Raw genomic sequence first — 12,904 nt, forward strand, 5'->3', positions numbered from 1 at the left:
GCTGTGAAATATTATGATTGTTTATGCTGTTTCTTTAATTGTATGACCTGGAAAGTGGAAATACTGTAGCTATTGCATAACTCCTGGAGGGATTAGAAGAAATGCATGAAAGAGCTTACCTAGAACAGTTCTGTGCTCATTGTAATAGTATGTCCATGGAAGGACAAGAACAGACACGCAGAATGCTTCCCAGGCACTCAACCAAGTATTTTTATATTACTTATGGTCCGTTCACATGTTTACCCGTCAAGTGACTCAGTGTCAGGAAGGAATGATAGATTACATGCTACATGCCTCATTATCTTCACGTGAAATATTTTGCTTGATGATAGAGCCACATTTCATGTCCAGTCGTCATTTGTAGGCGCATTTTATAAGGATTACACGCTGGTTTGAGAACAATGACCTTAAATTATAAACCCCAGATGGACTGGACCAGAGGTTTTTAGCATTTATGTTTGCCTGCACTGTTTTAAAAAAATGCATTAATTATAAAGAGTATCTAAAAGGCAAATGATTTTTGTTCTGCAGAGTTTCTTTTTCATAATCTTTAATTGTGATAATACTTTGGTCATTAAGATTTTACTATATGTTTTCATACTACTTGCTTTTTGTTTTGACTGTCTTCAATGACTTTATTATCACTACAACATTGAAAATGCTGTGATTCAATGTGTTGTTCTTTCTTCGTGCTTGTAGTAACTTTACTCGCAACTTTTAGGCACTTAAAAATATTTAAGCATATCTTCAAAATGCCACATACATTTTACATTTATCATCCCATGTAATCAAAGAATATGTTGAGTTCAACACTGTTTTTGACTATCAAAAACAAATGTTTTAATAAATCAAGAAGGCATTTCAGATCTCTTATTACAATACTTAAATTCATTAAACATTTTATTTTATAGTGCCATTTTATTTTAAATGTATTCCATGGGGAAAACATTTTTTTGTTTTTGACTATCAAAAACAAATGTTTTAATAAATCAAGAAGGCATTTCAGATCTCTTATTACAATACTTAAATTCATTAAACATTTTATTTTATAGTGCCATTTTATTTTAAATGTATTCCATGGGGAAAACTACCTGGTTAAACTAAGTTAAATGAGTTTCATTTCTGAAAATATCCTCAGACTTTATTGTGCTAATGAACCTCACCAAATGTACTTGACCGTGTTTGACCTTTTTCTCCAGGAGCAGGTAGAAGCATTCATCCATGGAAAGACTTGGGCAAGTGAAAATCTAGTCTGTGATTATTTATACTGAAGTCTTTGGGTCAAATTCCACACCTGGAAAATATTCAGAAACTTCTTTATATATTGCTAGTGGTGTTTGGTTTGGTTTTGTTCTGCTTTTTCTTTTTCTTACCCCTTTTGCACTTGATCTCCATCAGTTTCAACAGATGAAGCTTCCAGCTGGTGGCAAGAATTTCCCAACCCCAAATAGGGCCCTTTGGTTAAAGTTATCTGGATAAGACAGAGACCATGGCTTGCCAAATCCAGCGACATTATTGATCTCTGGTTGTTAAAATGTTGCTTGCTCTAACATCGGAAATTCCACATTCTTAAATAAAATTCTCATTTGAGTATGTTTTCCCCAACTTTCCGATGCCATGACAACCACATAAGAGGGAAGAGAAGGAAGATTCTTCTTCTTTAACGTTGATTCTGCCTTGATGCATGTATTTCACAAAAGTTAGGTCCATCGTGTCCTGCATACCAGGAAAATATTTTGAAAGGAAAAGACTCTTGGAGGCATTAATATTTCTAGAAGACCTAGATGGTAAGAATGGAACTGCTATGAAATTCGTTGGGGGAAAAATTTCAATCATCAAATAAGTAAGACCTCTATCTATTCAGATTGCTGTCTAGAAACCCTACAGACCTCCCACTCATCTTCTTTTTCCTGTGCATCTTTTATGTACTACCGTCTACAATTTCCTATTTTCCACTGACCCCTCTGACAAATTCCCTGACCGTTTTAGTCTTCTCAGATACCAGGAGACAAGTTGCAGCATGCAGGAAGGTACACCAACTGGGAAATAATACTTCTCACCACATAACACCTGCAGATACAAGTTGTCCTTGTTAGACCCCCTGTCCAAGTGCCCTAACTTTATCAGCAGGGACCCTGCACGTGCCATTTGTGCTGACCAGGAAAACACTCTGGTGTGATATTCCCCTATCAGCCAGTATTTCAATACTGCAGTACTCTGGAAAGGAGGGTGGTGTAATGATAAGCCTGGCTTTCTCTGTTGAGTGTGGATCTGTGGAGGGGGCTGTGTCGCCTATTGAGGGGGCAGAGTTGGATGGAAACATTACACAGCATGACAAAAAATATTGTCATTTCAGAGGTTTTGAAACAAATGAAAAATAATAAATAAACATGTCTCTGAAAGGGTCTAAGCACTCACAGTCAAAAATTCTCCCCATCCTCACTAGTTCCATGTGATTCTTCCATTATTCACTCCCCCTTTTGCTCTGACTCTAGGGCCATGACACATCAAAGCTTTATGCAGATAAGAGGAAGAAACACAAGGAAGTCATAGGAGCAGACAGAGAGGGAGGATGTTTTCCAGACCCGATAGAACTAGAACCAGGAGTCAAATCATTATGACATTTACCGGGACATGTTTTCTCAAAATGCAATGTACTTTGTGACTTGTGTTTAAGATCAAGTAACTTTTTAATTTTAAAACTAAATATAAAGTTGTTTTTGTTTTTTTTTTTTTTCATAGAAGACTACAGACGGGTCCGGAAGGCAGTCTTTGTCTTCTGAAATTTCTCACCTCTACTTTCATATGCTCCCAGAATCATCACGATTATTGCTCCCTGTGTTCGGAGGTCTTCTCACACCAAAATTTGCCACATTCCACTGTTCTATTGCAAAAACTCTACTAAACTAATTTTAACTAATAGGAAAACAACCCTGCTATTTACAAAGCAATTGCATCACATTATCATCTCATCCATTATCACAGTCACCCGTTAAGTAGGAGAGTGAGCTACTGCTACTTCTACTTTACGACAGAATGTACTCACGCTCCAATTAATTAAGAATCTTGTCTCAGGCCATGTAACTTATAAGTAAGGCATAAAGTTTGGGTTACATTTCAATACTTATGCCTCTTAGGTCGGGATTTATCTTTATTTCAGTACATTGCCTCCAAAATGCATTACCTTTTCTGAGATATAGACATTATAATAGGAAAAAAATATTTTTTAATTATTTTTTTAATGCTTATTTATTTTGGAGAGAGAGAAAGAGAAAGAGACAGAGCACAAGAGACAGAAGGAGACACAGAATCCAAAGCAGGCTCCAGGCTCCGCTCTGTCAGCACAGAGACCGATGTGGGGCTGGAACTCACAAACCGTGAGATCATGACCTGAGTGAAAGTTGGACGCTTAGTCTACTGAGCCATCCAGTCGCCCCATATAATAGGGAAAAGATCTTAATATCTTACTGGTAATGGAAATTAAGTCAGTATATGGAGAAGAGGGCACCAAAAATAAGTGATCAAAGAGGAGGGTTACTGATCTTTATAATCCTCCTCATCTCATTCCATGTTGGCAACTAGTGATTATTACACTGTGAATATAATGTATATATACATATATATTCAGATATATATGTATATTAATATATATATGCATATATATATGTGTGTGTATACATATATCTTCCATAATAAAAAATTGGAGACAAAAATTTCATCTATTTTTTAAAGTTTTATTGTGACATCATGCTAGCTCATTTTTCCAACAAAATTCTGCTTGTATCTTATAGAGAACTTATCACTGCATCTTGGTTTACTTTCTGTCCTGATTGGAAAGGTCTTGAGGCAAAGAACAACCGCTCCTGCCATTCTTCACTAGCATCTTCTTCCTAAGAACATCAAAGTCTGTTAAACAGCCACAAGCAATTCCGCTCTCCATACACATCTCACCAACACCATCCTCTCTTGGTCCGCCATAGAGCCAGCTACAAGGAACCCACTGTTGTACTCACCATAGCGATATAAATAACATGTTATAAAACACAGTGATGTCTACTCATCATTAATATTCTTAACATAGTGGGCATCATGCTTATCAGAAGCTTAAAAATGAAATATTGGCATAAGAAATAAGATTGCCAAAGAGTTCTTGAATTAAGCCCCTTTTTGGGCCTATGAAACTTTTATTGGTAATATTTTCAGATTCAGATTCCTCCAAATTGGCCTTAATGAATTTCTATGAGGATTACCAATTCCCAAAGTAACAAAGTTACTGCATTAGCTTTTGTTTGTTTAATATTTACAAACATTTATTGAATGCTGCTTTCCAGGTGCCATGTTAAGTGTTTTAAGTGCATGCTTTATTCTGCTGCCGATTTACTTTTGTTGTTGTTGTTGAAGTGTGGTGGACATACAATACTATATAAGTTTTAGGATCACAGCATTTTGATCCAACATTTGTATACATTAGGGGGTAATTACCATGATAAGTCAGGCTATCATCTGTCACAGAAGTTGTCATGATATTAACTTAGTATCATTACCTCTTAATTGACAAATCTTTCGGTTCCTTATTAGACTCATTGACTACTTTATTCATCTTTGGAGCATCCTACTCACTGCCAAGGATTCATGCTCCATATTCTAAAAAGTTTCCAAACCTCCTTCATGTGTCTATAAATGCCTTTTTTTACCCAGAATAACTTTGTTACTCTGTTTAAAATAATGAGCTTCTAACGTCTGTTTGACCTCTTGAAAGGCCATCTAGTTGAAATAGTAACTTCCTATTTTACACTACAATGACTTCATATGACATATGATTTCAAAGTTATTTGAAATTATAATGTGAGAATCTGAAAGCTGTTAGTGTTACAGGTAAACAAGCTAAAAATAAAGTTGCTGATCTAATAGTAAGTTAACACCTGGACCTGAGCTACTTAAGATGCTATAGTTTGGCAGACATTTTCCCTCTAGGCTTTTATGAGCTCCTTTGTTTTAATATGATTATCTCATCTATGATTAATATAAAGGATATTTCATGTCCCTACCATTCCTTACCATTATATTTTTTGCATTTTTCTATGCAAATATAGAAAAATGAGCATTATTTTAAGGCGAAATGTTCAGAATTTCCATTTTTGATATTTAGTAATAACGTGTTTTACACTTTCCTTTGTTTTTCATGTATCATATTTCCTTACAGTTAATTTTTAGAAATGGGATTTCTGGATCAAATAATATTAATATTTTTAAGGCTTAAAATAAATAATAAAATTACTGTCTTAAAGAATTCTGTTGCTAGAAATTTTATGCAAATATTTGTTTCAATATAACCTTGCTAGCTTTAGTTATTATAATTTTCAGTGATTTTTATTAGATGTTCAGAAAAAACTGGGTCATTTTAATGCTATTATATTCTTTATTTCTAATTAGATCAAAAATGCTGTCATACTTATTAAAAATAATGATTGTTTTTCATTCTCTCAAATGACCTCTCTATAATATTATCTTTTTCCTTATTTTATGTTTGCAGTCATACTATACCATATATCCTGCTATATGCCACTAAGCTTTTTGCTTTCCTTTTCATTTTGGTACATATACATTACTTGTACATAATGAGTATAAAATTTCTTGTTACTCCCAAGTCTAGAACTCTCTCTTTTCAAAGTTATTCAATATTCACTTACATTATGTAGTATTCCTATGATGTGGATTGTTTAAATTATTTCACTCTTTAAAACAGAAGGAATTTTATTTAGAGGAACTTGTGAGTTAAAGGTTTAACTTTTTTTTTCCAGAAAATTAATTGTCCCAGATAATTTTATTGCTAGATAGTTCTGTGTAATAATAGATGTAAAGAAACGTTTATGACAATTTATAATATTGGATATTGTTTCTTTATAAATTGTGTAGTCCCATAGTAAGAATGAAAGGAAAGACATTTATTTGTAGAGAGATTAATGTCTTCAGGATGGTGAAATGTCTTTTTTATCTAAACCTAGCAAATACTTAATATATAATAACCATTTTATAATTGTCTGGTGATAAGTAAAGAATCAAAACATGCTGTAGAAAATAATTAGTGTCATTACTGATAATTTTCTCATACTTATTTTTAAGCAATTTATGATTTTGTTATTTCATTATACTTATTAAAGTGGAAACATTTGAATTAGCATTTACTGTGAGTGGATTTTGGAGATATATTGTTTCCAGAATGATTTTTTAAAGTTTTGTTCTTATTGTGTTAAAATAATAGAAAATTTCCCATTTTAGTAATTTTAAGTGTACAATTCAATGGCATTAATTGATTCATGCTACCTGTTTCTAAAACTTATCCTTACCCCAGACAGAAACTCTATAATCGTTAAGCAATAACTGCTATGTCCTCCTCACCACAGAATAGACTTTTAAAAAATAATCCAACTACATGCTGTCTATAAGAGGCTAGCTCTAGATCTAAAGACTCAAGTGGATTAAAATAAAAATGATGTAAAAAGATATTCCATACAAAGTATGGAACCAGAAGAGAGCTTGTGGATAAACCAACAAAAGAAGGAATAGATTTGATGTCACTGTTACAGGAGACAAAAAGAGTATTATATATTGATAAAAGGATTAATTCAAAAAGATTTAATAATTATAATAGGCAGCAAGCATCAGAGTTCCCAAATATATTAAACGCTGACAGAATTGGAGTGTTATACTTCGTTAAATTAACATTTGTTAAGTGGAGCACGGATTCCAGATGGTGAGCCACAACTTTGACAACAGACTCTTAGAGAAATTGAAATACAGGAGTTTTTTACTCACAAGTCCTGGAGGAAAGACATGACATGCCTTCAGGAACCACACGTAGTGGTCAGAGTACAGACAGCGAGACAGGACCTGGGGTGCATGCCTTTTTTTAGGGCCCATGGGTGGAGTGTCTGAGGGTTCCTGGGCTAAGGCTGGGTTGGTCAATTCCTACCCAAAGAGCAAGGTTTTGATAAGCCGGACGGGGGTCTTATCGAAGTGGTGCACAAGGCGTATAGACCCCAGGAGACAAGGGGTTATATTGCTCTCAGGGCTGTTGGGGAGTCATATCAGGGTTTGGACGTTTCTGCCTCTGTGACTGCTCTCTAGGGCATACACGTGCACAGGGGGCTAATGTCAGTTTAAGGTCCTGCAGGCCGCTTGACCACGCTAAATGGATACTGAGGCAGCCATACTATGGAGTAGCTTTGCTAAATTTTCAACATACAAGGAGAAATAGACAATTCTGTAAAAATAGTTAGAAATTTCTGATACTCCACTTTCAGTAATGGAATGAACAGAAGACAAATCTAGAAATACGGAACCTGAGCAAGACTGTAACTAACTATATCTAACAGACATACACAGAATACATCACCCAACCAGAACAGAATATGCATTTTTTTCAAGTGTACATGGAACATTCTCCAGAAAAGATCCTATATAAGAATACAAAACAAGAGGTAATCAATTTTAAATGGCTGGAAACATGCAAAGTATTATTAAAACTTTAATAGGTAAGAATATTAAGAAATGGAATTAATATATAAAGCCATGCTTTTTGTTCACATATCTTTATGTTTAAATGAATTATTGATCATGTTAAGGTCACCTAATGAAGTTTAATACTTCACTCCATTGTAATAACATTTTAAATGGAAACCTTTTAGAAATATATACTGGGATTAGTGACAAAAATGACAGAGTCTTATTTCATTTCTGTAAAATCTGTGACCCATCTAGTTATGAGAAATACATCAAAGTCCGGTAGGGGGCATTCCACAAAGTATCTGGCCAGTACTCCTCAAATTACCAAGGGCAGTCTGACAAGGATCTGAGAAACTGTCACAGACAAGTAGAGCCTAAGGCACCATGAATAAATTCTTGGGTGGAATCTTGTACAAGAAAAAGGCATTCGGTTAAAACTAAGAAAAGCTGAATAAATGGTGGACTCTAGTTAGGGATAATGTGCCAATATCGGCTCATTAACTGTGACAGCGTACCATACGATGTGCGATATTAATAATACAGCAAATTGTGTGATAAGAATTTTCTGTACGAGCTTCTAAGTTTTTTTTTTCTAAAATAAAAAAATACATGAACATCACTTACAAAAAAATCGTTGGACATGTCATTGGGTCCCATGTCACTGTCTATTCAAGCCGGAAGTGCACCGTTATGTTGTAACTAACGTTATTGGTTCTCACGTATATTTCATTCTGCCTACACTTGCTTCTGCAATATTGGGAGAAGGCTTTTAGTCAAATAATCATATTGACAGAGATAGACACATGGGCCAGTTCTATAAAATGCTTATTCTAGTTCATTCTCATGAGGATGCTACGTAAATTTTTGTCATAATTATTTACTCAGGCTGATCTATCTTGACAAAGCTACAGATGATTTGTTTGAGCTTTAAGAGAAAATACTATAGAATATCTACAGAATTGTCAATTCAAAATCACCTTATCACTTCTATTAATAGAAAAAAAAACCAAATAATGGTTTGCTTATTCACTAGCATAGACACATGCTTTAAGTGAACTGGGTGATATTTCATGATAATATAAAGCAGCATATTCAAATTGATTTATTTGCATATATTTTTTGAAATAATTATTTCATGGCTATTAAATTTATTTCTGGAAATTAAAGGATATATTGCATAATAAATTATAGCCTTTGGTATAGATATTTATTATTATTATATGGATGTAAATATAAATGTGTAATATGTATAAATACAAATGTAAATATAATATATACAATATATTTTAATTGACTTTTTAATAGTGGGATATCGTACTAACTTAATATGATTAACTTTTACTACTTAAAAGGGAACTATTTCTTGGCTCGAATGTAGATATTAATCATGCTGACTTGCATATGTTTTTTTTTTTTTGTTCCCTGTAGGCTGTACTTTGGAGGTATAAGTTTTCTCAGCTTAAAGGTTCTTCAGATGATGGCAAGAGCAAAATCAAATTTTTGTTTCAGAATCCAGATACTAAGCAGATTGAAGCAAAGGTAAATCCAGGTTTATCACATTAACCACCTCTAATTACATTAATGCCATTAAGAAGCAAAGGGGAGAATATTTAGGGGAAACAAAAGAGCACAAACACACATTATCTGTTTCCTTTGGGATATCCCCCATGGCCAAAAGAATAAAATCACTTTGAGATTTTAGTGGCAAAATTTCAATTAAATTCTGATTGTATTTTACCATTATCTACTCTCTCTTTGGATATGAATACAAATCCCTGAAGAAAAATATTATTTAAATCAATTCCTGTTTTCCTCATGTTACTGTGTGTCAATAAAATGAATAAATGAATTATTTGTTGCTTTGCTCATGCAAATTTTCAGTATTCCAAAATATATTGACTATGTGGCTTTAAACTCGTCAGAAAGGTTCACTACCTTTATTTTAATATTTCTTAATATTTGTATATATTCAAAATTTAAATTATTTCAGCTACTCTACAGTGAAATTCACAATAACAATGTTTGGGGCAGAATAAATTATAAATATATTATTCCAGTGTGAAGGAAAGGATAAATAACAAATGCCAAAGTAAAAAATTATTAATGGTATGGAAATGCAAACTCATATATAATTTTTCAACGATGGATTAAAATTAGCATAATTCTGTTACATACCTGTACCTATGAAATTCATGGGGGGAGGTCAGCCTGACAGTCAAAATCTTCCAAGGAATCACCCTCTCGGACATCCTACTATACGTCTCCCATAACGCTGCTCTATATGCGTATCAGACCCTCTCCTTTTAACAAGATGACTTCTTTCTTGCCTTATATCTGCTCATGCTTGTCTCTTAACTTTTCTCCTTAGCGTTTTGTCTGAATTGCTCTGAGGATACCCCATTTCTGTCTTACATTTATCTTTTGACTTACTGCCTCCAGACTATAGGTTGCTTATAGAAGGAACTGTGGATATAGCCCCTTTCTGCTGGATCTTTTCCGACTGTGTTTCTCTAAAGCATTGATGTTTCACATGGCCTTGCCTTTGATTTGTCTACCATCAATTTAGACAAATACCATCGTAACTTCACCCACTCCTTTTATTTAACTTCATTCATCATTTTCAATTCTGCATTTCCATCATTGCCTTTTCCCTAAACACAGATGCATCCATGGAACTGCCTTCTCTCTATCTCTTGCTACAGCTTCTCCTCTTTTCCCCTCTCGCTCCGATTAATTGACCATTTCCTTCGTGCTAGCCACTCACACTGCTCTTTAAATCACCATCGAAAAGATGCATTACCATTGTCCCAAATTATCTATATTTAGCTATTGTTTAGATTTCTCAATCTTTCAAAACACAGGACATACTCTAATAGTGGTGAATGATGTTAATATTGTCAGTTCCATATTCTTCTGGCTAATGTGGAAACTCAACCACTAGCTGCTGACAGCAGCTTAGCATTTGATATGTTACTTCTCTTCTAATTTTTCTAATGTGCTAATGAGTCCTTAGTTGACAACATGAAGCAAAAATATAAATGCAATGCAATGACTATAATATTTAGACTTTATTTTAATGTAGCATATGTTATATATACAGCTAATTATACTTACTAGTTATTAGTTACCCATCTGTTTCTAAATATTACTCATTCTTGTTATAGTGGGTTTTTTTCAATTTTTGAAAAATGTTTATTTATTTTGAGAGAGAGAGAGAAAGTGATGGAGGGAAGGGCAGAGAGACAGGAAGACAGGATTCAAAGCAGGCTCCACACTGACAGCAGAGAGACAGGTGCAGGTCTTAAACTCATGAACCATGAGATCATGACTTGAGCTGAAGTCAGACATTTAACAGACTGAGCCACCCAGATGCCACTCTTATTATAGTATTTTAAAAAATATTTTATGAATTCGTTTATTAGGAGCTAGTTTCAGAAAATATTCATTGGATGTGTGTCTTAAACTTATGGACAGTCATTTTTGTATAGGAGAAAGAGCAGACTTAAAAATAATAACAGAGTATGACCACTGGTAAGTTACAGAACTTCTTTAAAGGCGCCATCTCCTTCTATAAAACGAGCTATAATAATACCTCTAAGGGTAACCATGAAAATACCAATTAAATATAGAGGCTATTTAACACAGATGAAACTAACCAGTTTTATAGGATTGTTTGGCCATGCAGGTGTGTATCCCTCAGCTGACGTAGAAATTGTATAAGAATTAAAACTAGCACAATTGCTATTTTGTAACCTTTATAATTGCAACTCGTGAGCAATAAAAAAGTACCATCACAGGAGAACATCAAGGAGAATACCAGCATATATAACATTATTGGATTTATGCATCAAGAGGATGGCTTATGGTTAAGAAATTAGCAGCACCTGGGTGGCTCAGTCTGTTAAGCACCTGACTTTGGCTCAGGTCATGATCTCAACGGTTCATGAGTTCGAGCCTCACGTCGGGCTCTGTGCTGACAGCTCAGAGCCTGGAGCCTGCTTCAGATTCTGTCTCCCTTTCTCTGCCCTCCCCCACTCACGTTCTGTCTCTCTCTGTCTCTCAAAAATGAATAAACATTAAAAAAAATCTGGGAAAATATAAAATATATAAATATAAGTATAAAACTAAATATAAATATAAATAAATATTGTTACCAAGGCAGCAGAAACAGAACTAAAGCCATGAGAATTTCGAAGTATTTGTGAACTTGTCGGTAGAGATAAAATAATTTCCTTAATTACACTAGATCATTACTTTACAGTGCAGGATTGTAAGCATTCTTCTCAATATTTTATTACGAACATATTCAAGCATATAGCATACTTTAATAATTCACAGTAAACACCCTATATGCGCTATCTAAATTCTACCATTTACACTGCACTGTACTTCTTTATCACAAATCTGTGTCTTCATCCCTTTAACTGTCTGTCAACCCATCTTATCTTGACACATTTTGAAGTAAATCACAGACATCAGCATGATATTACTCGATTTTCAAAATGCATTTGTGCAATGTTATTTTTGTCCCTCCAACTCTAAATTCCTCACCCATTGTTTTCTTGGACAATTCTTCAAATTTATAGTTGTTTATGATAAGTGACAGTTGTACACTTTTGTTTTTTTAAAAATGTGTTTAATTATTTTTTCAGAGAGGGAGCACACGGTGGGGAGGGGCAGAGTGAGAGGAGAATCTGAAGCGGGCTCTGTGCTGACAGGCTGAGAGAAGAGAGCTTGATGTGGGGCTTGAATTCATGTACCACAACATCATGACCTGATCTAACATCAGATGCTCAACTGACTGAGCCACACGGGCACTCCGACAATTGTACACTTTTAATTGCATAATCTAAATAATAGCAACCAAAAAATTAAAAATCAATTAATTAATTAAATTTTAACTAGTAAAAAATAATTTTAGTAAAATAACAAAAATACTCAGCAAATGAAAGCATTCATTACATTTTAGTCCATAGATTTTATTTTTTTTATTTTTTTTTTTTTCAACGTTTATTTATTTTTGGGACAGAGAGAGACAGAGCATGAACGGGGGAGGGGCAGAGAGAGAGGGAGACACAGAATTGGAAACAGGCTCCAGGCTCCGAGCCATCAGCCCAGAGCCTGACGCGGGGCTCGAACTCACGGACCGCGAGATCGTGACCTGGCTGAAGTCGGACGCTTAACCAACTGCGCCACCCAGGCGCCCCTTAGTCCATAGATTTTAAAAAATATTTCATTTTCCAAAAGTAAGTTACATATACATACAATTTTTGCCATAATTGGTAGTAATCTAAAGCATGGAATAATTTGATATGACTGATAGTTTATAAATAAATATTTAGCAAAAATAGTATTTATTATCATATTCCCAATATCATTTGCTTACATAGTCTCACAA

The 12,904-nt window shown here is 34.3% G+C and overlaps 1 protein-coding gene across 2 annotated transcripts in view; it reads left to right on the top strand.

The window, feature by feature from the left end:
* Positions 1-12,904, top strand: part of SNTG1 (syntrophin gamma 1) — a 333,569-nt gene that overhangs the window by 294,896 nt on the left and 25,769 nt on the right. The window contains exon 16 of one of the 2 annotated variants that reach the window (XM_047073716.1): positions 8,935-9,045. The exons of the other annotated variant lie outside the window; for it this stretch is intronic. Coding sequence (XP_046929672.1) covers positions 8,935-9,045 — 111 coding nt within the window. The remainder of the gene's footprint in view (positions 1-8,934; positions 9,046-12,904) is intronic. 2 annotated transcript variants of the gene reach the window in all.

Source organism: Lynx rufus, unplaced genomic scaffold (assembly GCF_022079265.1).
Source record: "Lynx rufus isolate CCGP_SWC_20201006 ecotype Redwood Valley unplaced genomic scaffold, mLynRuf1.p SCAF_12, whole genome shotgun sequence".
NCBI lineage: Eukaryota > Metazoa > Chordata > Mammalia > Carnivora > Felidae > Lynx > Lynx rufus.